General features: G+C 45.0%; 1 protein-coding gene across 1 annotated transcript in view; it reads right to left on the bottom strand.

Annotated features, from left to right (window-relative positions):
- Positions 1-401: 401 nt before the first annotated feature.
- The window catches only part of LOC146785604 (uncharacterized), a 233,650-nt gene continuing 209,958 nt past the window's right edge, over positions 402-24,093 (bottom strand). The window contains exons 5-7 of the mRNA XM_085633088.1: positions 14,063-14,117; positions 643-736; positions 402-548 (exon numbers count right to left, since the gene is read on the bottom strand). Coding sequence (XP_085489214.1) covers positions 402-548; positions 643-736; positions 14,063-14,117 — 296 coding nt within the window. The remainder of the gene's footprint in view (positions 549-642; positions 737-14,062; positions 14,118-24,093) is intronic.

The raw sequence follows: 24,093 nt of genomic DNA, 5'->3' as shown, positions 1-24,093 counted from the left end.
AGAAAGAAAAAAGAAAAGAGCCTAAATTAAAATCACCTTCTCAGAGAAATATCCCCTCTGAAGGAAAAATAACATCAGATTGTATGCGTCATAAGTATTCACATACACCATGGACTGGATTGGCACCGTACATCCATAAGGAATTCTAAATACAGAAAAAAGGGGATCAAGGTAAAAATTTCACAATATGTGAAATTTACAAAGGAAAAAAAGGGGGGGGACAAAGTTCCAAAAGAAAAAATCTAACCTTAAAGTAACGAGGATTATCACAATTCCACAAATAACAGCATCCACTAGGGTTCCTTACGGAAAAAGAGGGGAAGAAAACATACTGTCATGAGTCTATAGAAAAAGAAGAAAACAGGGGTGGGGGACAACGATCTGTTAAAAAATGTCTAACCTTATAGTGACGAAAAGCATACAGCAGTCTTGGTCCCACGATCAATGTAACGATATCCAATAAGATTCTCTGTTGAAATTGAAAAGAAACACACACCCAAGAAAGGAAGTCCAATATAGCTCCTAGGCAATGTAAATATATGATGAATCTAGAATAAAATGTTTAACAGAAATGTCACAAAATCAAATGTGGAGTGCAACAGCAATGTGATAATCATTATTAAAAAATTACACAACGTTTACCTGTGTAACAAATTCACAGGCAAGTAACGTAGTAGGAGCTCCCGGCAATAACACAGGAGTCAGAGGGGAATTAACCCAAGGCCAAGATAAGGGCCTATGGAGGGAAACAAAGAAGACATTAAGATAATCATATAGGAAGAAGAAAAAGTTATTTACAAAATTGCCAAATATTAAAAGAAGTAATGAAAGCATGCTCCAATGGAAGTCAATGCACACCTGAGTAGTCACGCAAAGATTATCTCGGGATCATAACGCTTCAGTATTGCCTATTCGAGAATCTAATGTATACAAAGGAGAATAAAAAGGGTGCACCGTAAGTTTCAAAAAGCACATAAAGCCGCTTCTCTATCTTAGCTGCTTCATAGGACATTCTAAATAAACATTGGTTTGAATCACATGTGTCATTAGCTAAGTAGTGTGTTGTGAGAAACAAGGGGACCCAGAAGGTAATCAAGGACCTTTGGTAGTAGTTAAGTACAAAAACAGTAGTCCGCAAACAACTGAAATGATAGTCAGATAAATATTGTTCGGAATCAATACTATATTCTGGATGTCCAGCCGGACAAATGGTTTAATATTATAATAAGAAAATGAACATATATAGGAACAAAATTCAAGTGGGACACAGTCCTGTATCCTGTGGGAACAACAACCTTACAAAACACACAAAGGCATTTCAGGCAAGACAGTTGGAGCTTTCTAAAATATCCGGTGTCACAAGCTTTTGAAAAAGAGTAAATGCACTTTTTTAACACAATGGATTAATGTGCACGCTGTTTTGTTTGGGTCGACGACGTTTCGATCCTTTCACGAGGGTAGTAGGATCATCATCAGGACATAGATAGGTGCATGCCTGATTATAACAGAAATTGCCTGTGAGAAAAAACGGGGGTGGTATGAAGAGAGGGAGGGGTAAGCGGTAGGTAAAGGGGGTATAGAAAGAGAAGATTAGGAAGATCCTTTGGTAGCGTGGTGAAATCTCACATGAATGACACATATAGTGCGGGTGTAGTAACCAAGAAGCCTGCTAAGTGTGTGAGCATGCGTCTAGCTCGTAGTTTGTGAGAACGTATCGAATAAGGCGAAAGGTAGTGGCAGGCTGTTACATGGACGTGCTATGGGTGTTAATGCTAGCAATAAGTGAAAAGGTATCAGTAGCGATCAACGTGATTGTGACTGGCGATAATTAAGACCGCTTCGACAATTGACAACAGCCAAAAACGAAAGTAATCAAGGACCTTGGGTAGTAGTTAAGTACAAAAACAGTGGTCCTGTTCGCCATAAGTTGGCAGGGTATGCTCAGATGTGAGTCCCTTGCTAACTTTGCCACTGGATTCAAGCAAGCCTGGCTGAAGACGGCTGAAATGCCAGAAACCGGTCCTAGGAAGCTTGTTTCCGGTCCAGGGTAGACATAGCTTGGCAGTTCGGGCTGGACTGTTCCCATGAGGCACAGGGTCAGACTGATTTGCATATGGCCATGTCTGAACTGGGGTGGCAGAGTGGGCTAAAGAACGGTGATGGATTAAACCCAGATCAGTTCACTTGGGGTGAGTGCTTGCAGTGTTCAACACTCCGTCCATCATTTCCTTTGGGTTTTGTGTTGTTGGTATAGCCACTGGTAGTGTGTCAAATTGAGGAGCATTAGCACACATTACTGTGTCTTTTAGAGAAGGTTTAAATAAAATCATCCTCTGGAAGCCAAAGCAAACATGTACAAATAGGCCTACGTTTAAGAACACAGACAATTTAGAAGTTAAAAGCACATTTTTGCTACTGACATCTACTTGAAGATGCAGTTACAGTCACTATTGTTGATCCAACAGTCAAACCACATTCTACTGTACCTAACTGTTTCACTTCCCAATACGTTCTTCGTTTAATCACTTGCCTGATAAGCCTTTGGCAGCAGACTGCTAGGTCCTTTTTAATCACATTTGGCTCACTTCATGCTTATGACTTCAGTAGCTTTTTTCCAGAAAACATCCCCAGGCCAAATTTGTGTCCATTTTCCCCCCACATCTTAGGGACTTCATAAGTATCACAGGAGGTAATCTAGAAAATATCCAACATATAGCAAAATGTTCCATGGGATTTTTTTTTTTTTTAAATTACACCAAGTAAAGGTTTGCTGTGCTTTGATCACCATCTTCCCAGCTTTCAGGAGCCGTCAGAGTTGAAGAAAAAGTCATGTTTTTACCAGTGTTTACAATTTTCTAAGTGGTGGTCCATTTTTCAATTTTTTTGCCATTTCAACCTGACACCCATTTGTGGTGGAACAGCTGAGAAACCAGTTGTTGATCATGGAAAGCCACACATTTATGAAAACTAAATTAAAACCCAAATTGAGCAAGGGGGTCATTTGTGTTGATTGCTTAAGGATTTTCTCAAAGAAATTACTGAAATAAAAAATAAAATAATAAGGAGGAAACATTTGAAAATTGTGTCATTGTTTTCATCTGTATATTTTGCCCTAATTGATGCTTTACAAAAGTAAAAATTATTTGAATCGGTTAGACCATTCAGGTCACACAGATGTGTTGTGTTTGTCCGTTGTCCAAAAGGTTTGCGAACCAGTCGACAACTGAGCTGCAGCATATCATTATTTTTCATTGTGTACGAACTGTGCAACAATACAAGTTTTAAAATCTAATAAATGAAAAATGAGTATGAAGGAAACCTATGTTTTTTGTGCATAAGCACATGATACTGGATTTAGGAACAGTGGTCATTTGTAAACAATTAAATTGGGCTACTGATACCCTCATATGATTTGGAGAGCATCTTGCAAAATGTATTGTTTCATGCACACTGGGTTACATTTGGAAGTCAAAAATGTAGAGGCATCTCTTTGGTTATAACACATTTTCTATTATTCTGTGTTCCTAGGAATTCCCTGATAAAAATGATACCCCTCTTGCTTAGTTGGACCTTGAACCCACAACACAAATCATGAGAAAACAGATAAAAGATTTCTGAGAGAACAATTACCCATTTTGGAGATTTGGGTAGCTGCAGAAATTAGTCCCAGGCTCATCCACCACCCAGCAAAACCTACTAAGAAAACACATTTCTGGAAGATAGTGCATTTTGTCATTTCCCAAGGAGAAGGGTAGATAATAATTAATTTGATGGTAGGTGTATTTTGAAGATATAAAGTCTAAAACCAACCCTGGAAGTAGTAAATTGCATTGTGGCAGGTTTTTGAGGTGAATAAAGTTATTAATAAGACCTAATCAGTATAATAGCCCCCCTGTTCACAATGAACAATGAAGTAGTATGTGAGAAAAACAAGTCAGAATGTTTTGTGAGATAACACTGAGAAATGTTGCTGTCAAAGCTAAGGATCAAGAAAAATATTAATGATTCTTTCCTCAGCCTCTAGTATTTCTTATGACTGATCTACCGTTGTCTAGGAAACATTGAAGTGAAGAATTTAACTTCTTGCTCTAGGACATTGCAATGGGCCCCTAATGTATCCTAACAAGTGCTTGCCCTAGGCAAGGTCTATGTCCACAGATTATGGGAATAGGTGAGTAAAAATATATCAGTGTTGGACTTGGCCCTTCTGGCAGGTTCACCCCTGAACTTTTTGCTTTTTATTGGTGACTTGGTGTGGTGATTTTCTTGGTTTCTGCGCACTTTCCCTGTGTCCCAGGGTAAAGTGCGTGCGTGCTCTGAGTGCATGTGGTGAGATAGGCCTGCCCTCCCATAGGAATGCATGGGGAATGTATGTGTCCCTAGTAGTTCCTGATGCATGGGGTGTGCAGGCCCGAGTTTGGTATGTGCGGACTCGTGGGAGTGAATGCTGCGCGATGATGTGTGCGGCGTGCATGTACCTAGTGTGGAAGTGCCACTTCTAGAAGTGGGCACTTCTGTGTGCAGTGTGTCTGTCGCGTGATTGGCTGGTCGTGTCATGTGATGGGCTAGGGATTCCCCAGTGTCAGGATGAGTCACCCAGTGGTGAATGGGGAGATCAGCAGCTAGATGGGTGGGAGGAGTCCACCTGGGTCCTGAATAGGACAGGGTTTTCCAAACACAATGCTGGCCCCGCCCCCTGTGGTGCGACTGACGACCCTAGCCCTGCCAGTGAATAGAGTGAGGGGCTGAGCACATCAAGGGTGCTCCCCAACCAGCTGCGACTGGTTTTCCCCCTCACCCTGAACCCAGAACAAAGGGTTTGCCTGTATAAAAATGGGGCTGTGTCCCCACAGAAACTGTTCTCTGCCAGGATCCTACCTGAGGGGGGCTGCTGCTGCTGCTGGACCAGAGGACCGCCACTTGGACTACCTCCCTGCCTGGAGGCCCAGTGAGCTGGCTCTGGGTCCAGCCTTGCCCCCCACCCCTGCTTTGCTGTGTGCAGGGGAGACTCTTGCTGGATTTTGTGGTTCTTTTGTCCTTTAAGCGCTGGGAGCGCCTTATTTTGCCCATAAGCGCCTGGAAGCGCTTTTATCTCCCTTCAGCAATCAGGAGCGCTTTGTGGCTGCAAGCCGGTGCCCACCCGGCATTTGCCCCGTTCTGGGCCGATCCTGAGGTCCCCTGGCAGGTGCCCACCCTGCCCGGGACATTGCCGCCCTATCGAGTGCCCACCTCGATTTATAGCATTTTAAAAAGCGCCGGTGCCCACCCGGCATTTGTCCGCGAATCGCCCTCCGGCGCCCGACCAGGAAGTCAGGCGGGCCGGGGGCGGGTCTCCGGGACAACCGGAAACGGAAATAGGAGGGCGGGAGCCTACCCCGCCTCCCACGAACACTCGCGGCTAATTTGAGCCCCGGAGCAGGCAGGAGCCTACCCTGCGCCCCGGGGCACTCCGGAGGAGAAGCGCCGTGTCCCCCACCCAGGCGGGAGCCCACCCCACACTGGGACGTGTGGCCTTCGTGTTCGGAGCCCGTAGGCTCCGCCTTCCAGTCAAGTCCGCGAGGAACAAGCCCCGCAGACCGAGTCCTGCCTTCGCCACCTCTCCCCTAGCCGGTAAGTGAAAAAGGGAGTCCGGGTGGGGAGAGGCAGAAGCAGAGCGGCCCGCTCCACAGCGGACCGCTCCAACGGGGGGCATTGTTTGATTTAGAGCCTGTTAGGCTCCAACGTCTGGGGACATTTGTCTCTCGAGTCCCTGAGAGGGACTCCAACGACGGGGCACATTTGCATAGAGTCCCGAGGGACTCCGACCACGAGGCCCGCAATATTTTCTTTGAGCGCTGGTGCGCTCCAACGGCCCACATTGTTTTTGAAGAGCCCAGGGAGGCTCTAAACCTAACGGGGGGCATTTTGTTCATCAGCAGAGCGGCCCCGGAAGGCAGCGGGCCGCTCCTACGTTATCTAGGGGCATTCTTGATTTCGAGCCCACAAGGCTCTAACAGGGCACATTTGTTTATTGAGCCCACGAGGCTCCAACGAAGGCGCACAGTATTATTTAGAGCCTGCGAGGCTCTAGGGGGCATTTCATTTGTTTCAGAGCCCTGGGAGGCTCCAGTGTTGGCCCCATCCTTGTCCTACAGCTGCCCAGCACTTAGTGGGCAGCTGCAACGTTTAGGTTGTGGCCTCTGTGTGTTGGCTGGCGCAGCTTGCGCAGCCTTGCCCTAACATTTGGACACAGGGCGCCCTTGCCCCTTCACGGCCAGTTGGCCTGGGACTGCCACAGGTGGTGGCTAATGTGAGTTTTTGCGCCATTGTTCCTTTCCTGCACCTCTGAATGTGTTTATGCGTCATGTGCTTTGCTTTACACCTCTGAATGTTATGCATCATGTGTTTATGTGCTTAGACCCCTACAGGTATAGTGATACTTAGGTGGTTGTTTTCTCCCTAGTACAGGTGGTACTAGTGAGGTCCTCGTTCCCGGCGTGATATTCCTAAAGGTGGTTAGGGTTGCGTAGGTGGTACTTTCTGATACCAGTAGTTACTGGTTGTGTGCTCCATGTTCTATTTTTAGTGCTACAGTGATTGTATGTGCTATGTTCTAAAGTTTTAATCCTATGTTCTAAGTGCTATTTCTAAAAAGTGCTAATTCCTGACAGTGGTCCATGTGGCCCTGTCCCCTGTATATATAATCCCTTGTAAATTCTGCCCGTGCCTGTTGGCACATTGTAAAGTGTGTGTTTTTATCTAATGTGTTGTGTATAATACAAAGGTTATTTTTATATAATACCTTGTGTGGAGTTTCCTTTGTGGTGGGCCTTGGGTGTTGTTGCTGGGTGCGCGCACAAACGCTTTACACATCGCCTCAGGGATAAGCCTGTCTGCTCGTGCCAAGCTACCAAGGGGGTGAGCAGGGGTTATCTTTGGCGTGTAACTTCCTTGCCCTGACTAGAGTGGTGGTTTCTGCCTGACTTTGGCGCAAGCCTTAGCCAACCAGAAATCGCCAGGTCTAACATTGGTGATCAGCGGTGGGATTTGGACTTGCGTTTGCGCTGTACCGCAGCAGCAACTGGCCGCACTACAAAACTCTGCATTTAGATAAATCACATGGTATAGGGATTATTGTTCTAAGTTTGTTTTTAAGTGTCATTTCTTTGGAAATGTGTTTCTTGTGCACTGTGAGTTAGGTGTCCCTAGCTCGGGAGGGTAGATCATCCCCCTTAGTGCATTGTGTTTTCTGGATTCACCAGAGGGTGGGATCCAGTGGTGGCAGCAGATGTGTGTCTAGTGCATGTATTCCCATTCCCAGTTCCCGGGGTAGTGGTACCTGTGTCACGTGTTGGTCTGGTTGAGAAATCAGGGGCGGTAGAAACTGTCTTACCAGTCTTGGGAGGGGTTTGGGGATGAATGTGTAATGCGCTGGATGAATGTGGATGTCCCATTCCCAGTTCCCAGAGTAATAGTACCTGTGTCACGTGGTGGTCAGGTTGAGAAATCAGGGGCGGTAGAAACTATCTTACTAGTCTGGGGGGTGTGTGTATGTGGATGAATGATGTGAGTTCTCTGAAATAAGGAGCTTGCTGGTTGATTGGGTGTGAGTTCTCTGGGATAGGGAGCTTGCATTGGGGAGTGATTCCAAAAGTAGTGGCTGAGGTGTCTTCCAGCCCAGCGTGGTGGAAGAGGTTCAGAGTAGCCCAGCTAGGTCTCGGTGTAGGGGCTCACGGCCTGTCTCTGCGGAGAAGGAGTGGGTGGGACTGCGTGTCTCCAGGTGCCCGAAACCCAGTGTCAGGGCCTGGATGGTTTCTTTAGGGAACATCAGGTCGGGGGCCTAGGCTGTACCAATAGGTCACTTGAGGAGGATCTCCCAGTGTCTAGAGGACGTGGAGCGTCTGTAATCAGAGCTCCAGTAGTCCTGGTGTCTGGCGGTACCGCTCCAGTTGGGAGGGTGCGGAAGTCCAGAGGGAGGGGTGAGAGGGGGAGGGATTCCCCAGTGGGAACCAGTAGGTCAGGGACCAGCCGGGAGGGCTGTGTCGCCACTGAGTGACCGTGGTGTCGCCACTTCTGTCCTGGGGGGTCTGCACGCACTGTCAGATGGACAGGAGGTCGTGAGATCAGCGCCAGGCAGACTGTCACACGACCCATTAGTTATGGGTCACCCTCGTTAAGTCCTGGTTCGCCAGGCATCTGACCAAAGGGTACGTCCCTCGGTTGGGGAGCCAGTAGTCGGTGTTTCCGGATCTGGACGTAAGGGCAGCTGTAGTCCTGAGGGCAGGTGGGGCTCATCTTAGGTGAAGAGACCCTGCTCTACAGTGGAAGGGGGTGCAGAGGGAGGGAGTCCTTGCCTCTGACCCCTTGGATCCCAGGTGGTAGACCAGTTGGTGGAGAGAGGTCCTGAACTGGTGGGAGAGTTGTGTTCTGGTGGGTGCTTCCCTGGGAGGGTGCGGAACCCCAGAAGTAGAGGTAGGGTGGGGCATTCTTGCCCGTGACCTCTGGTCAGCCTGAGGGTGCGGACCCTAGGTTGAAGGATCAGTGGTAGTTGGGAACTACACTGAGAGGGAGAGTGGAGAATGGCTTGTATGCCAGGGGTTACTACCCCCCACTCTGGGTTTGGCAAGGACCAGTGGTATCTGGGTGGCCTAGGGCCTGGTCCTGGCCGTGGACAACTAGGTAGTACCAGTGGGGTAGCCTAGTTGGGCCTGAGTTCTTTTCGGTTGTGTTTTTTTTCAGATGGAACCATGTTGATTGAGAATGGCGTAGAACCGGAGAGTGTCCCTGCAGTGCGGGCCTGCGTCCGTGTTCTATCGCCCCAAGCAGGGAAGTCCATCACGGTGGTGATTGGTCTGCCCTGCGTTTTGGCTGGAAGGGGGTTGTGTTGGACTTGGCCCTTCTGGCAGGTTCACCCCTGAACTTTTAGCTTTTTATTGGTGACTTGGTGTGGTGATTTTCTTGGTTTCTGCGCACTTTCCCTGTGTCCCAGGGTAAAGTGCGTGCGTGCTCTGAGTGCATGTGGTGAGATAGGCCTGCCCTCCCATAGGAATGCATGGGGAATGTATGTGTCCCTAGTAGTTCCTGATGCATGGGGTGTGCAGGCCCGAGTTTGGTATGTGCGGACTCGTGGGAGTGAATGCTGCGCGATGATGTGTGCGGCGTGCATGTACCTAGTGTGGAAGTGCCACTTCTAGAAGTGGGCACTTCTGTGTGCAGTGTGTCTGTCGCGTGATTGGCTGGTCGTGTCATGTGACGGGCTAGGGATTCCCCAGTGTCAGGATGAGTCACCCAGTGGTGAATGGGGAGATCAGCAGCTAGATGGGTGGGAGGAGTCCACCTGGGTCCTGAATAGGACAGGGTTTTCCAAACACAATGCTGGCCCCGCCCCCTGTGGTGCGACTGACGACCCTAGCCCTGCCAGTGAATAGAGTGAGGGGCTGAGCACATCAAGGGTGCTCCCCAACCAGCTGCGACTGGTTTTCCCCCTCACCCTGAACCCAGAACAAAGGGTTTGCCTGTATAAAAATGGGGCTGTGTCCCCACAGAAACTGTTCTCTGCCAGGATCCTACCTGAGGGGGGCTGCTGCTGCTGCTGGACCAGAGGACCGCCACTTGGACTACCTCCCTGCCTGGAGGCCCAGTGAGCTGGCTCTGGGTCCAGCCTTGCCCCCCACCCCTGCTTTGCTGTGTGCAGGGGAGACTCTTGCTGGATTTTGTGGTTCTTTTGTCCTTTAAGCGCTGGGAGCGCCTTATTTTGCCCATAAGCGCCTGGAAGCGCTTTTATCTCCCTTCAGCGCTCAGGAGCGCTTTGTTGCTGCAAGCCGGTGCCCACCCGGCATTTGCCCCGTCTGACAGTGGTCCATGTGGCCCTGTCCCCTGTGTATATATAATCCCTTGTAAATTCTGCCCGTGCCTGTTGGCACATTGTAAAGTGTGTGTTTTTATCTAATGTGTTGTGTATAATACAAAGGTTATTTTTATATAATACCTTGTGTGGAGTTTCCTTTGTGGTGGGCCTTGGGTGTTGTTGCTGGGTGCGCGCACAAACGCTTTACACATCGCCTCAGGGATAAGCCTGTCTGCTCGTGCCAAGCTACCAAGGGGGTGAGCAGGGGTTATCTTTGGCGTGTAACTTCCTTGCCCTGACTAGAGTGGTGGTTTCTGCCTGACTTTGGCGCAAGCCTTAGCCAACCAGAAATCGCCAGGTCTAACAATCAGTGTGAAGGATTTTTGGGAGTCAAATACATTCATAGACCATCATCCAGAAAGCTCTGCTCCTTGACATGTGATAAGCTTTATGGGCCAAACACATAACTTTAAGAAGATGGATTCTTTGTTTTTTTGTCACTAAATGAAATTGTGCCATGTCTGCAAGACAGAATGAAATTTCATGAGACCGGTCACTAATCTCACAGCCACATTCTAAATTCCATGCAGCGCCAAAATTGATTAATCAAAAAATTCCTAGAAATGGGCAATACAGGTATCTACGCAGGCTAGAACATAGCCTCCCACCACCAGTGAAAACATGTCAACTGGGAAAAGGATCACATTGACCTTTAGCTCAACAATTTCTGTGAACCAAACTTTCTGAGGCATCAGATACAGCTTCTGATAAAACAAACTTCCAGGTTCTTCACCATAACTAATTTGACAGGAAGGAAGGCTACGTTTTTGAGGCTAGAATTCTGCAAACCAGGTCTAAGATCTCCCATCTACATATTTAATACCTCTGTCTTTTCTCTGTTCAATTTGAGGAAATTGACATCAACCATTCATGACCGCTAAGCAATCTTGCAACCATGCAATTGATTTAGAAGTCAGCCAACCTGCTTGGTGTTTCTCTATAATCTTAGTTATAGTGGTTTTAACTCTTTAGGGTCTAGCGCTGTATTTTTTATAACAGGGTTAACCACCTGATTTTTTAGTTGTTGTGCCACCTACCCTGCTTGCACTGATGTATTTATTATAACTGGAATGGTCTCCCTATAAGGCAGGAAACATTTGAGAATGGCTACAAGGCCAAGGATCTTCTGGAGAACCCAAGGTATGGCTATATAATGTTGTATTGACTTTACTTAGATTTATTAGAAGGTGTTTAGAGTCAGTTATCTATGTATAAGTCAGAGCTGTAAACTCAGGATCCTTAACGGTTTTGCATGAATCAATAATTTGATTTCCCCATAGATCTTAACAGTTTTATAAAGGAGAATGTCAGTCAGGCTGCGGCATGACTTTTGGGAAGGCAGAACACCTGTGCCAGTAGATGAATGACAATAGAATTACTTTAGCATCTTAAACAAGTCTTGTTGTGGAAATCCACGTGTTCCATTGTTTGCTGTCTTGTACTGACTTGGTCACAATGGAGGCAACCCTGTTTCCCAGAAGCCAAATAGCTCGAAGGAGCACATTGAATTGAGGAAACAGGGTGTCTGATGGGTCCAAAGCTGAACAAAGGCATTTTAAGAGGTTGCACATTCCATGTACTTCAACATTGACCCACTCCCTGTAAGAGCAAACTGCTGCCATCCTTAAACTACAGTAGGGAATAATAGAAGCGTGAATGGGAACTTGATCAAATGGTGGTCAGACCACAGTTATGGCATTAAGATCACAGGGGAGGGCAGAAAGATTATAGAAAATGCAGTTCACCATGTATCCTTTCTATAGGTGGGACCTTTAACCAACTGTTTAAGGATTAATATAGCTGAAAATATAAATACCATAGGATATAATGGGATTTTATTTTCAGTGGATGGGATATCCGTCACAATTGTGACAGAGTAAGCCATCCCCCGAGATCTAAATCAGTCCCTTAATAGCTATAGCTACTAGTTGGACAGATTTATGCAAATTATCGTACAGAGAGAGAGGTAGTAGTGGGAATTGCATTTTTCTGCTTTAAGGAAGTTACTGAAGCAAAATCAAGGACCTAGAAAATAGCAATAGGTTAATATATGTGTGTGTGTGTGTACATTGATAGATAGACAGACACGCAGATAGTTAGATAGATAGATAGATAGATAGATAGATAGATAGATAGATAGATAGATAGATAGATAGATAGATAGATAGATAGATAATCATCATAAACCAGTACACAGCAAGTGCCATTGTACAGGATATGCTAAATTTGAAATTTAATAGAAGGATTTAATTGATGGGCGGATAAATGGATGGATGGATAAATGAATGAAGGAAGGAAGGAATGGATTGATGAAAGATGGGTGAATACATAAATGATTGCATAGACTGATGAACTAATACATGCACATTTAAATGAATGATAATTCCCATGTTAGATTCATTTATATAAATGTACGTGAATTTTTGGAAAAACAAAAACTGGGAAACCACATTGAAGGAAACCAAATAAAGGAAAACTAATTTTAAGGAAAGACAATTTTCAGGAAATATAAATAATTGAAGCTTAAAGGAAACATTCTAAAAGAAAGATAATTCTAGGGAAAAATACAAAATGACACTAAGGGCCTCATTTACGAGGTTTTGCCATAGGTTAGCGCTGCATGCCTTCCTGCTGCGCTGCCCTACAGCAGCGCAGCAGGAAGGGAAGACTTCCTGCACATTATCAATCACAAGAGGCTGTTTCCTCTTTTTATGTGTTCTGCAGAATGCAGCACACATAGAAAAAGGAAAAACAAGGAGAAAAAAAAGATGTTTCAGTTCTTGTGTCTCCGTTATGCCTCCCATGGGGAGGCGTAAGTTTTTGTCGCTGGCTCAGAGTTAAGATTTCTCATAAATCTGGGGCAGTGTCAAAAAGCGATGGATGTTGCTGGGAACGCCCCCAGGAACACGCATTGCAGGCCCTGCACCACAGAACATCACAAAAAGGGATGTTCTAACAGCAGAATGGGCCTCATACATGATGCCCTAAACCTGGGTGAGTTTAGGACTAGTGAGGGATGTCTGGCTTCAGCAACGGCTAATGTGAACGGGTGATGAGTGCATTTTAGGGTTCAACAATGGGTGGAGTTCAGGCATAGAAAGTAGTTTTTGGGTTCAGAGATGGTAGACGATTAGGTGTGGGGAAGTGTTTTAGGGTTCTGTGATGCGTGAATTTTAGGGGTGGTGAGGGTTTTTTAGGTTTCATGGATGGGTGGAGTTTGCAACTGGTGAGGGTTTTCAAGGTTTACTGATGGGTAAAGGTTAGGTTTGGTGAAGAGTTTTTAGGGTTCATGATTTGTTTTCATTATGGATGGTGATGGTTTTTTAAGAATTGAGGGATAAATGAGTTTAGATCTGCAAAGGGTTTTCTAGGGTTCAGGGATGAGTAGAGTTTAGGGGTTGTGAGGCATTTTTAGGGAGTATAGATGGATAGTATTTAAGTCTCGTGTTTTTTTTTAGGTTTCAGGGATGGGTGGAGATTGTGGATGGTGAGAGGTTTTAAATGTTCCGGGATGGGTGGAGTGTAGGAGTAGGATGATCTTTTAGGGTTTGGGGATGGGTGTTGTTTAAGGGTCAGGGATGGGTATACTTTAGGTGTAGTTTCTAGGATGGGTGGAGTTTCAGGCTAAAAATGGCTTTTATGGTTTAGCGATTGGTGTAGTTTAGGTATGGTGAGGGAGGTTTTGGGGTAGACATGGATGGTGCTTAGGAATTGTGAGGCATCAGATGGATGGTGTTTAAGGGTGGTTAGGGGCCAGTGAATGAAAAGCATTTAAAGTAATTGTTTGACAATGTAAATAATATAAATCTGAATTGAGGTCTTCTGAAGTAAAGTTCTGAAATAAATCCCTCCAAGTAAAACCAGCAACCATTGCATTTACACCTTAAAAATAACAATCAAAAGCCATTTTCGAACAAAAAGACACTCTATAAATTGGTGTCTATGAAATGGTAAATGTCATCCAATCTGAAGATTCACATTAAACAGCTTAGGTTAAATGTTTTCTCAGTGATGGTATTCCATGACAGTTTTTCTGTGAAATCACACACAGCCCATTTATATAGCAAAAACTTTGAATCCAGGCCTGCTGGTATTGAGTGAATAAAAGGATAAATGAAAAAATGACACTTGAACATCTACTTTGAAATGTTGCAAATTTATTAACATTACATATACCCTTGGCAATTCAAGCGTCCACTTTGCGCGATTATTTCCACAGTCATTTCTGCCCCTGAAATACAGAAATAAGAATATAAAAAAATTATAAATATTTTCTACTTTGGCAGTAACACTGATTTGTTGGTTTGGTGAAAACATACTGAATTGTTCATGAAACAGAACACAAGGTATTATTTTCTGACGATTTTTCAAATTTAGTTATCCGTTAAACGAACTCGGCAATTAGAGGCTAGTGGAAAATAGTAATTCAAAGTTTGTTCCTTTGCCGAATTCACTTTTGGCGAAGCTAGGTTCATAAACAGAATGAATAAAATTCACAATTCCAGAGTATCAGCGGCATCCCACTTATGAGTAAGAACAGTACAGCCCACTGCCAAATGAATACGAAAACAACGCTGGAAGGATTCAGCAGCTTCTCCAGTCGTGCGCCCATCACTGTCTGTTGCTATGGATTCTGTTGAATAAATAAAAATGATGCAGGTGGAAACAGAGAAAACAATACTAGAGAAAAATATGAAGAATACAAGCAGCACTAACTAACATCTCTATGAGGTAGAGATGCAGGGATGCTGCAAAGCACAAGGGACACTAATGAAAGATGGATGCATGCGTCTTTCTCCCACCAGGCTTTGATAGACTTGGAACCGGCATCACAATCTGTATTTAAGAAATCAGTTTGAAATGCCCCTTCCATAATTTGGACATCATACGTGCTCTCCTCCAGATGCAAGCAGAAAACAGATTTCGCACAAGATGTTCTGAGACACAGGCACTTTACCAGGAATTGCATTCGCAATGGTTATTGTAGTGTTTCAAAATGCCAGCATTAGTGACAGTTTATGCATGCACATGTTTTTTCAATACAGAACATTTCCTTTCAGTGCCATAGTGTGATCACTCATTAATTATTTTTGTTACTTTTTGGCATCCCCTGCCTCCATTCCCAAGCCACCTTTTCTCGCTATCCAAATTTAAAGGAGCCATCCAGTTTAGACAAAAAAACTATTTTCTTTATCCAGCCATGCTTCTTTAACAATTACCAACTATACACATTTAGGAGTCTTCCTTTGATTGATTATGTCAGTTGGGTTTCTATGGTGTATTGTGACATCATCTACTGAACGGGCCTTTAATATTAACATTTATTTCGCAATTAATACCATTTTGCTTGTGCAATGATAGAATTGAACTTACAGATACTTTTGCCTGATTTTAATTCCCTATAATATCCAAGTGGACATCACCATGTTTCAATCTGTTTTTTTATAACAAAAATCTGAAGTATTAACTCACAATTGAATTCTGCCTAATAAAGTAAAACATTACAATCTCTCCATATTTACTTTCATTCACATATTAGTTTATTCTCTAAAATGTTTTGCATCATGCTGAATTACCAAGGACACATTGCGGCACTTGTTTTCTTATTTTAAAATAACAACAGATTCAGATGTAAAGCCAAAATATCAAGGGGCATATTATTAAGAAACGGCGTTAAAATTATCACCGCTTTAGAGGCAGAAAACTGCCGCTAAAGCAGCGATAATGGGCTTGATAATATGCCCTTGTGAATTCCCATAGAAGCCCATGTTCCGGTGTGAACATGGGCTTCTTTGGAATTCTCTGCGGCATATTATCAAGCCCATTATCGCCGCTTTAGCGGCAGTTTTCTGCCGCTAAAGCGGCAATAATTTTAACGCTGTGCTTGATAATATGCCCCCAAGTCTCTAATATTGTGCTAACATAATATTGTAGCAAAAATCTAAACAAGATAAGTATATGTAGGTTCAATATTTTCAACTCAATATATATGTACCTCTGCTAACTATAATGGCTGAATGTCTCTGGTTTTGTACAAAAGAAATCTGAGCCTGTCTATAACGCTCCTGTAACTTTTGTTTTTTTCAGTGAATTTCTAAGCGTTTAAAAAGTATTTTCTCTAACTATAACGTTCCTGTAACCTGGGGTTTTTCAGTGAATATATATATATATATATATATATATATATATATATATATATATATATATATATATATATATATATATATATACCAGCATGCATCTGCCCGGTTGTGGTCAGCGCGAGTTGAGAGCACACCCTGTAATTGGAGGAGGGGCTATATAACACCTGACTGGGAGCGGTCACTAATTATCTACACTCTGCGAGACCCCCAGGGAGAATGCTGTACCTGTGGAACCGGCACTGAGGAAAGCCAATCAAGGCTGAAACGCGTCTGCCAAAAGCGTTTCATGGAGAGCTGATGCTGTGCGCGAATTTCATTAATAAAGTCACCTGGTGTATCCTGAAGCTGTGTCACGCTTTCTGTCGAGTTTGGGAGAAAGTATTGGACTGCATATATATATATATATATATATATATATATATATATATATATATATATATATATATATATATATATATATATATTCCCATACGCTGCCATAGTTTAGAGGTGCACACAGCATACATAAGGCAGAACCCAATATGGGTCTTATCGTGGTAGGAGGACTACGAGTCCCAGAAGTCCGAGGATGACGTCAGCCAATTGGACATATAATTGATGAATCAGGGACTCATTCCTTCTACGTCTGCACGCTGTATGCCGCCCCGTGAGCAAGGAGCAGAAGGAGCTTCGAAACGCTTTGGGGCTTGATGAAATATTCAGCGCTGTTGCCAGTTTTTGCCGAATAAAGGACTCAACCATGAAGGCTGGGTTCGCCTGTTGCTGAGTGCACCTCCAACTGTGGCAGCGTATGGGAAAATACTTACCGGCCGAGCCAGGTCGGGGAGGTAGCACCACCACCTGAATTATTATGGACTGCAGGTTTCGCGATTCACGGAAACCGGATTGCAGGGTGACAGGTTCTGTGCACATATTTAAGACTGGCTCTGAACTGAAGGCCCTATCCAAGGGCATGATATTATTATACATAAGGCAGAACCCAATATGGGTCTTATCGTGGTAGGAGGACTACGAGTCCCAGAAGTCCGAGGATGACGTCAGCCAATTGGACATATAATTGACGAATCAGGGAGTCATTCCTTCTACGTCTGCAAGCTGTATGCCGCCCCGTGAGCAAGGAGCAGAAGGAGCTTCAAAACGCGTTGGGGCTTGATGAAATATTCAGCGCTGTTGCCAGTTTTTGCAGAATAAAGGACTCAACCATGAAGGCTGGGTTCGCCTGTTGCTGAGTGCACCTCCAACTGTGGCAGCGTATGGGAAAATACTTACCGGCCGAGCCAGGTCGGGGAGGTAGCACCACCACCTGAATTATTATGGACTGCAGGTTTCGCGATTCACGGAAACCGGATTGCAGGGTGACAGGTTCTGTGCACATATTTAAGACTGGCTCTGAACTGAAGGCCCTATCCAAGGGCATGATATTATTATACATAAGGCAGAACCCAATATGGGTCTTATCGTGGTAGGAGGACTACGAGTCCCAGAAGTCCGAGGATGACGTCAGCCAATTGGACATATAATTGACGAATCAGGGACTCATTCCTTCTACGTCTGCACGCTGTATGCCGCCCCGTGAGCAAGGAGCAGAAGGAGCTTCGAAACGCGTTGGGGCTTGATGAAATATTCAGCGCTGTTGCCAGTTTTTGCCGAATAAAGGACTCAACCATGAAGGCTGGGTTCGCCTGTTGCTGAGTGCACCTCCAACTGTGGCAGCGTATGGGAAAATACTTACCGGCCGAGCCAGGTCGGGGAGGTAGCACCACCACCTGAATTATTATGGACTGCAGGTTTCGCGATTCACGGAAATCGGATTGCAGGGTGACAGGTTCTGTGCACATATTTAAGACTGGCTCTGAACTGAAGGCCCTATCCAAGGGCATGATATTATTATACTTAAGGCAGAACCCAATATGGGTCTTATCGTGGTAGGAGGACTACGAGTCCCAGAAGTCCGAGGATGACGTCAGCCAATTGGACATATAATTGATGAATCAGGGACTCATTCCTTCTACGTCTGCACGCTGTATGCCGCCCCGTGAGCAAGGAGCAGAAGGAGCTTCAAAACGCTTTGGGGCTTGATGAAATATTCAGCGCTGTTGCCAGTTTTTGCCGAATAAAGGACTCAACCATGAAGGCTGGGTTCGCCTGTTGCTGAGTGCACCTCCAACTGTGGCAGCGTATGGGAAAATACTTACCGGCCGAGCCAGGTCGGGGAGGTAGCACCACCACCTGAATTATTATGGACTGCAGGTTTCGCGATTCACGGAAACCGGATTGCAGGGTGACAGGTTCTGTGCACATATTTAAGACTGGCTCTGAACTGAAGGCCCTATCCAAGGGCATGATATTATTATACATAAGGCAGAACCCAATATGGGTCTTATCGTGGTAGGAGGACTACGAGTCCCAGAAGTTCGAGGATGACGTCAGCCAATTGGACATATAATTGACGAATCAGGGAGTCATTCCTTCTACGTCTGCACGCTGTATGCCGCCCCGTGAGCAAGGAGCAGAAGGAGCTTCGAAACGCGTTGGGGCTTGATGAAATATTCAGCGCTGTTGCCAGTTTTTGCAGAATAAAGGACTCAACCATGAAGGCTGGGTTCGCCTGTTGCTGAGTGCACCTCCAACTGTGGCAGCGTATGGGAAAATACTTACCGGCCGAGCCAGGTCGGGGAGGTAGCACCACCACCTGAATTATTATGGACTGCAGGTTTCGCGATTCACGGAAACCGGATTGCAGGGTGACAGGTTCTGTGCACATATTTAAGACTGGCTCTGAACTGAAGGCCTTATCCAAGGGCATGATATTATTATACATAAGGCAGAACCCAATATGGGTCTTATCGTGGTAGGAGGACTACGAGTCCCAGAAGTCCGAGGATGACGTCAGCCAATTGGACATATAATTGACGAATCAGGGACTCATTCCTTCTACGTCTGCACGCTGTATGCCGCCCCGTGAGCAAGGAGCAGAAGGAGCTTCGAAACGCGTTGGGGCTTGATGAAATATTCAGCGCTGTTGCCAGTTTTTGACGAATAAAGGACTCAACCATGAAGGCTGGGTTCGCCTGTTGCTGAGTGCATCTCCAACTGTGGCAGCGTATGGGAAAATATATATATATATATATATATATATATATATATATCATACATCAAGGTGGTCACACACCATGAGGTGCACGCACACTCTCTGCAGGCGGCAACAGTGGTAACAGGCTGCACGTGTTTCAGGCCATACGCGTTTCGAGGTCCCACGAGCTCTTGATCACTGGCAGGAACGAGGCTTGAAGCGAACATTGAAGAACGTACTTTATTTCAATAAAGAGTCCCACCCCAGTGGGCGTAAGTATTGGCATTGTGGTCCTGGTAGTCCATTATACTGCCAAAAAAACTCAATAAATGTTCTCTCACCAAGTGGCTTGTTGCTTCTGCCTCAAGATTCAAAATTAAGTTTCATTAGGTTGGAAAGCATATCAGCACCGCTTGCACCCTGCCGAGTCAGTCAGTCAGTCAAAGTACTTTATTTCGATAAATAAATATCATAAAAAGGCATAGAAACAGTACAATCGATATTACATAAACTCTAAAATTCATATTATCTAAAATGTTTAAGAGAGGGGTCAGTAAAATAAAAACATCATAAAAGCATCATTTAACATAAAACATTAATGTTCTCCCAAATACACCAATGTTACATTTCATATAGACAATTAAATAGTTGACCAATACATTATATTTAAAAGATCTGATTAATAGCAAACTTCGTTTTCTTAGCCCTGACAGCGCCCACTAAAAAACTGGCAACGTGGAACATAATCCTGGGGGTCTGCAGTAACTGTAAATACAAAAGGGCCGGTTTGACTTGTATGAACCCCGCCTAATTTAAAATTGGGAACAAATATTTCTTTCTTAAGGCCGTGTAATGATCACAGAACATCAGGAAGTGCATTGTGTTCTGGATCGAAAAATCATCACAGTTACACGGCGTTCCATTTTCTGGGGGACACCAAGTTTGGAAGTGACCAAGAGTCAGATGAATCAGGTTGAACCGAAAACGTGTAAGTAGAAACCGGTGAAAAGGTTGATTAACAATGGACAGATATAATTCCGGCCCCGCATGGGTGCTCAAAATAATACTGGCCCGCACCGAGGGTTTCTTGTATTCTACTTGTTCTCTTTCTAAACATAACAGATCTTTCAACATACTTTTGATCGGGCCAATATCTTTGACTGTAATTGCTTCCGGGGAATAAAAAAGATCCAGTCTCCCCACTCTATCAAGGCAGTTTTTGATATAGACTAGCCATGCTATTTTATTTACTTTGTCCAGCTGCAGGCAATCTTTTAGAATGGAATGGTTGAGCGGAATTTCTTGGTTCAACCAAGTCTTAAGCCAGGCTAGAACAGGGGCCAGTTTAATCAAGTCAGAGATGTAACCCACACCCAGTTCAGTATGAACGATATGTGTGGAAGTAGACTGAGGGAGAGAGAGAACCGATCTTAAAAATTTGTTTTCCGTAATCTGTATACTCTCCACAGAGCAATGGCCCCATAACGCACTTCCGTACGTTGCCACTGTAAGGCATTTTGCTTCATAAATTTTTAACAGAGTAACAATTGGCCTAGCACCCAATTTGTTCATAAAACCCCGAACAGCAGAGGATGACTTTACTAGTGCGACATTTCTATTTTTTATCTGGGGGCCCCAAGTGCCTTTCTCATCAAAGGTAATCCCTAGGTATGGAAATGTTGTTACTCTAAGCAATTCTTGCTTCCCACAGGTAAAAGTTTTGGGGGGTTTATTGTTATTACCCTTACCCATGGTCATAACCTGAGATTTTTTAGCATTGATCTTTAAATCCAAAGAGGTCATAAAGATCTCAAAGGCGTCCAGCAATCGTTGGAGGCCAACCCCAGTACGAGAGAGCAGGACCGCATCATCAGCGTATAGGAGAACCGGGATGCCAAGCTTTCCTATCCGTGGGATGTCCTGAGAAGCATCTTTTAATGTAGATTCCAGGGCATTTATGTAAATAGTAAAAAGAAGGGGAGCCAGGATGCATCCCTGCCTAACTCCCCTTTCTGAGTTAAAATGGCTAGTACATCGCCCCGCAGAGGTAACTCTAACTGCAGCTATTAGGTCAGTATGTAGATCAGCTAGGAGGTTAACTAGAGCCTTATCCAAACCCAAGTCAAGTAAAATTTTCCACAGTTTAGATCGATTGACAAGGTCAAAGGCTGACGAGAGGTCCATGAACCCCAAATACATGGACCCCTCCTTCGCCTTCGTGTATTTCTCTATTAATAAATACAAGTTTAGGCCTTGATCTATAGTGCCTCTTTTCTGTCTAAAACCATATTGTACATCTGCAAGGACCCCTTTCTCTGTGAGCCAGTCATTTAGTTTAGTTAGAATAACACGACCCAAAATTTTCACAGATGAATCGATCAATGAGATCGGCCTATAACAGGAGGGGTCTTGCCTATTACCTTTTTTGAACACTGGAATAATAATAGATTTCTTCCAGGAAGACGGGATTTTATCAGATGCGAGAGTATTAAAAACCTTACATAAAACCTTAGACCAAAATTTAGGAAAACTTTTAAAAACGTCCCCTGGTACCCCATCTGGGCCCGGTGCTTTGTTTTTAATGGTCTGATCTATAGCCATTTCTACTTCTCTATCTTCAAATATCACTACATCCTTGATAGGGCGGGGTTCTCGGCCTTCGTCTTCTATAATTCTGTCATCGGGGCCAACAATCGAGTATATCTGGCTAAAATGTTTAGTCCAGCCCTCATCTGGGATATTTGCCTCCAAAGGAGTGTTAGTTTCTCCAGAGAAAAAGGGCTGATTTATTACTTTCCAGAATAAACCACTGTTTTTTAAGGAGTCTTTCTGCTGTTCAGGCCCCCATGGTCCTTAACGGCGCTTGAAATACAAGCATCAAGGAACGCTTGTGTGTTGGTGAGCGAATATATGTTTTTTTTTGTTTTTTTGTTCTTCTATATACGGTAAACGGGCGCCTCAGGTTAAGAGCCGTGTTGCGACCTGGCATAAATTCCGACTGATCCCGGTGTATTAGGGTTGCCAAGTGTGGGGTCAATCTTGTCACCAGGAGTTTAGCGAGAATTTTTACCTCCGCATTAGGCAGCGATATTGGTCGGTATGAGGTGCATTCTTCGGGCGGTGTTCCCGATTTGGGAAATGCCACTATGGTGGCCGTTCGTTGGTCTTTCGGGAGTTCACCCACCGCCAAACCCTCGAGATACATATTTAACAAGTGGGGCGAGAGTGTATTTGCCATCTTTTTATAGTATTCGATGGGAATGCCGTTGGGCCCAACCGCCCTACCAGAGCGCAGTGACCCGATTGCTAACTGCAGCTCTTCCGCAGTAAGATCAGCCTCAAGTTGTTGGATTACCTCGGGTGTGAATCTGGGCATGTGTATGTCTTTAAGTTAATCCAGTGCCCCGTCCTCCGTAGTGGCAGACGAGGACTTGTAAACCTGGGTGAAATATCCGGCCAGAGTATTTACTATTTCTTTGGGGTCAGACACCAGTATTCCCTCTTGTGTTTTTATCTGCGCTATCCAACTCCGGACTCGCTCTTTTTTGTCGAGCCAGGCCAGGAGTTTTCCCGCTTTATCCCCTATTTCATATATGTTATGATGTGTTGCCTTTAGCCTAGCTTTCGCAATTGCTTGTAGGTGTTCACTGTATTCTTGCTGCAGGACACGCAGAGAGTGGGACGACTCCAATGTCGGGTTTTGTGCATGCTGATCCTCAGTCTGGCGCAATCTCGACTCTATGTTAAGCAACTCTTGTTGTGCGTCGCGTTTGTGACCCACTATAGATGCAATGGCTTGCCCCCGCATAACCGTTTTGTAGGCCTCCCAAAGGGAGGCTGCTGATGTGACCGACGTTGTATTTTCTACAAAGTAGCAGTGTGTTGCTGTGCGGAGGTCTTTGAGGATCTTGGGGTTGTGCAAGTAATTGGGATAGATAGGGTAGATTTGTCTAACCTTGTGATGACATGTGTACGTCAGTAACACCGGGGAGTGGTCTGAGATTCACCTAGGTCTAATCTCTACGGCCGCCACGTTCTGTAAGCTGTCCACTGACGTCAGAAAATAATCTATCCTCGAGAGGCTATTATGTACTCCTGACTGATAAGTAAACTGGCGTGCTGTGGGATGACGACACCTCCAGGCATCCATGAGACCAAGGGCCTCTAGAAAACTCTCAAAGCAGGATATTTCAGTTGTCTGAAGTTTAGGGGAATGACGATCAAGAGTCCCACTAATTGCCGCATTAAAGTCCCCCCCTATAATCATTTCCCCTCTGGGAGATAGAGTAGAAACCTACTGAATGCCGGGAGGTCCACTGCGTGGAGCGCTGGAGAAATATATACCAACACCACATTAAGGGACCTCCCCTCCCATTGACAGGACATAGCGGCGAAGCGGCCCTGGTCATCTGTCCATGTTTGGTTGATTATCAGTGGGAATTGTTTTCTCACCAAGATACCTACACCCCGTGATCCGGAGGAAAACTCCGAGTGCACAATCATTTTAAAACCCCATCGATCCATCGCTTTACAGGCCAAACCTGTTAGGTGTGATTCCTGTATTAGGGCTATCGCAGGTGCACACCGTTTTAGATACTGGAGAACTAGACCTCTCTTAATCTTGTCTCCTAGTCCACGGACATTCCATGTAATTAGTGACAGTGGGGTAACCGGGGACCGAGGGGATGTTGGTGGGTTAGGTTGCGGTAAGTCCTGACTCATCACTCCTGTCATAGTATCGGGAGTGTTTCTTGAAACCAATACTTGTTGACCTGGTTAAGATCTGTACCCTTAAAACAATAGCAACCAAAAACATAAACAGTGTAAGAACAGCCCCATCCCTCCCACCCTCCTCCCTGCCTCCCTGCTTGGCGGACATATAACTACCCGCCACCCCAACAGTGCAGAGCGCTTAATACCCGTCCCCTTTACCGTAACTAGCGGGGTGAGAGCAAACGTCCATTGTCCGTAGAAACCTTCCGTTCCCCTTT

This window comes from Triturus cristatus, chromosome 11, assembly GCF_964204655.1.
Source record: "Triturus cristatus chromosome 11, aTriCri1.1, whole genome shotgun sequence".
NCBI lineage: Eukaryota > Metazoa > Chordata > Amphibia > Caudata > Salamandridae > Triturus > Triturus cristatus.
This window is presented reverse-complemented; position numbering and strand designations above follow the sequence as displayed.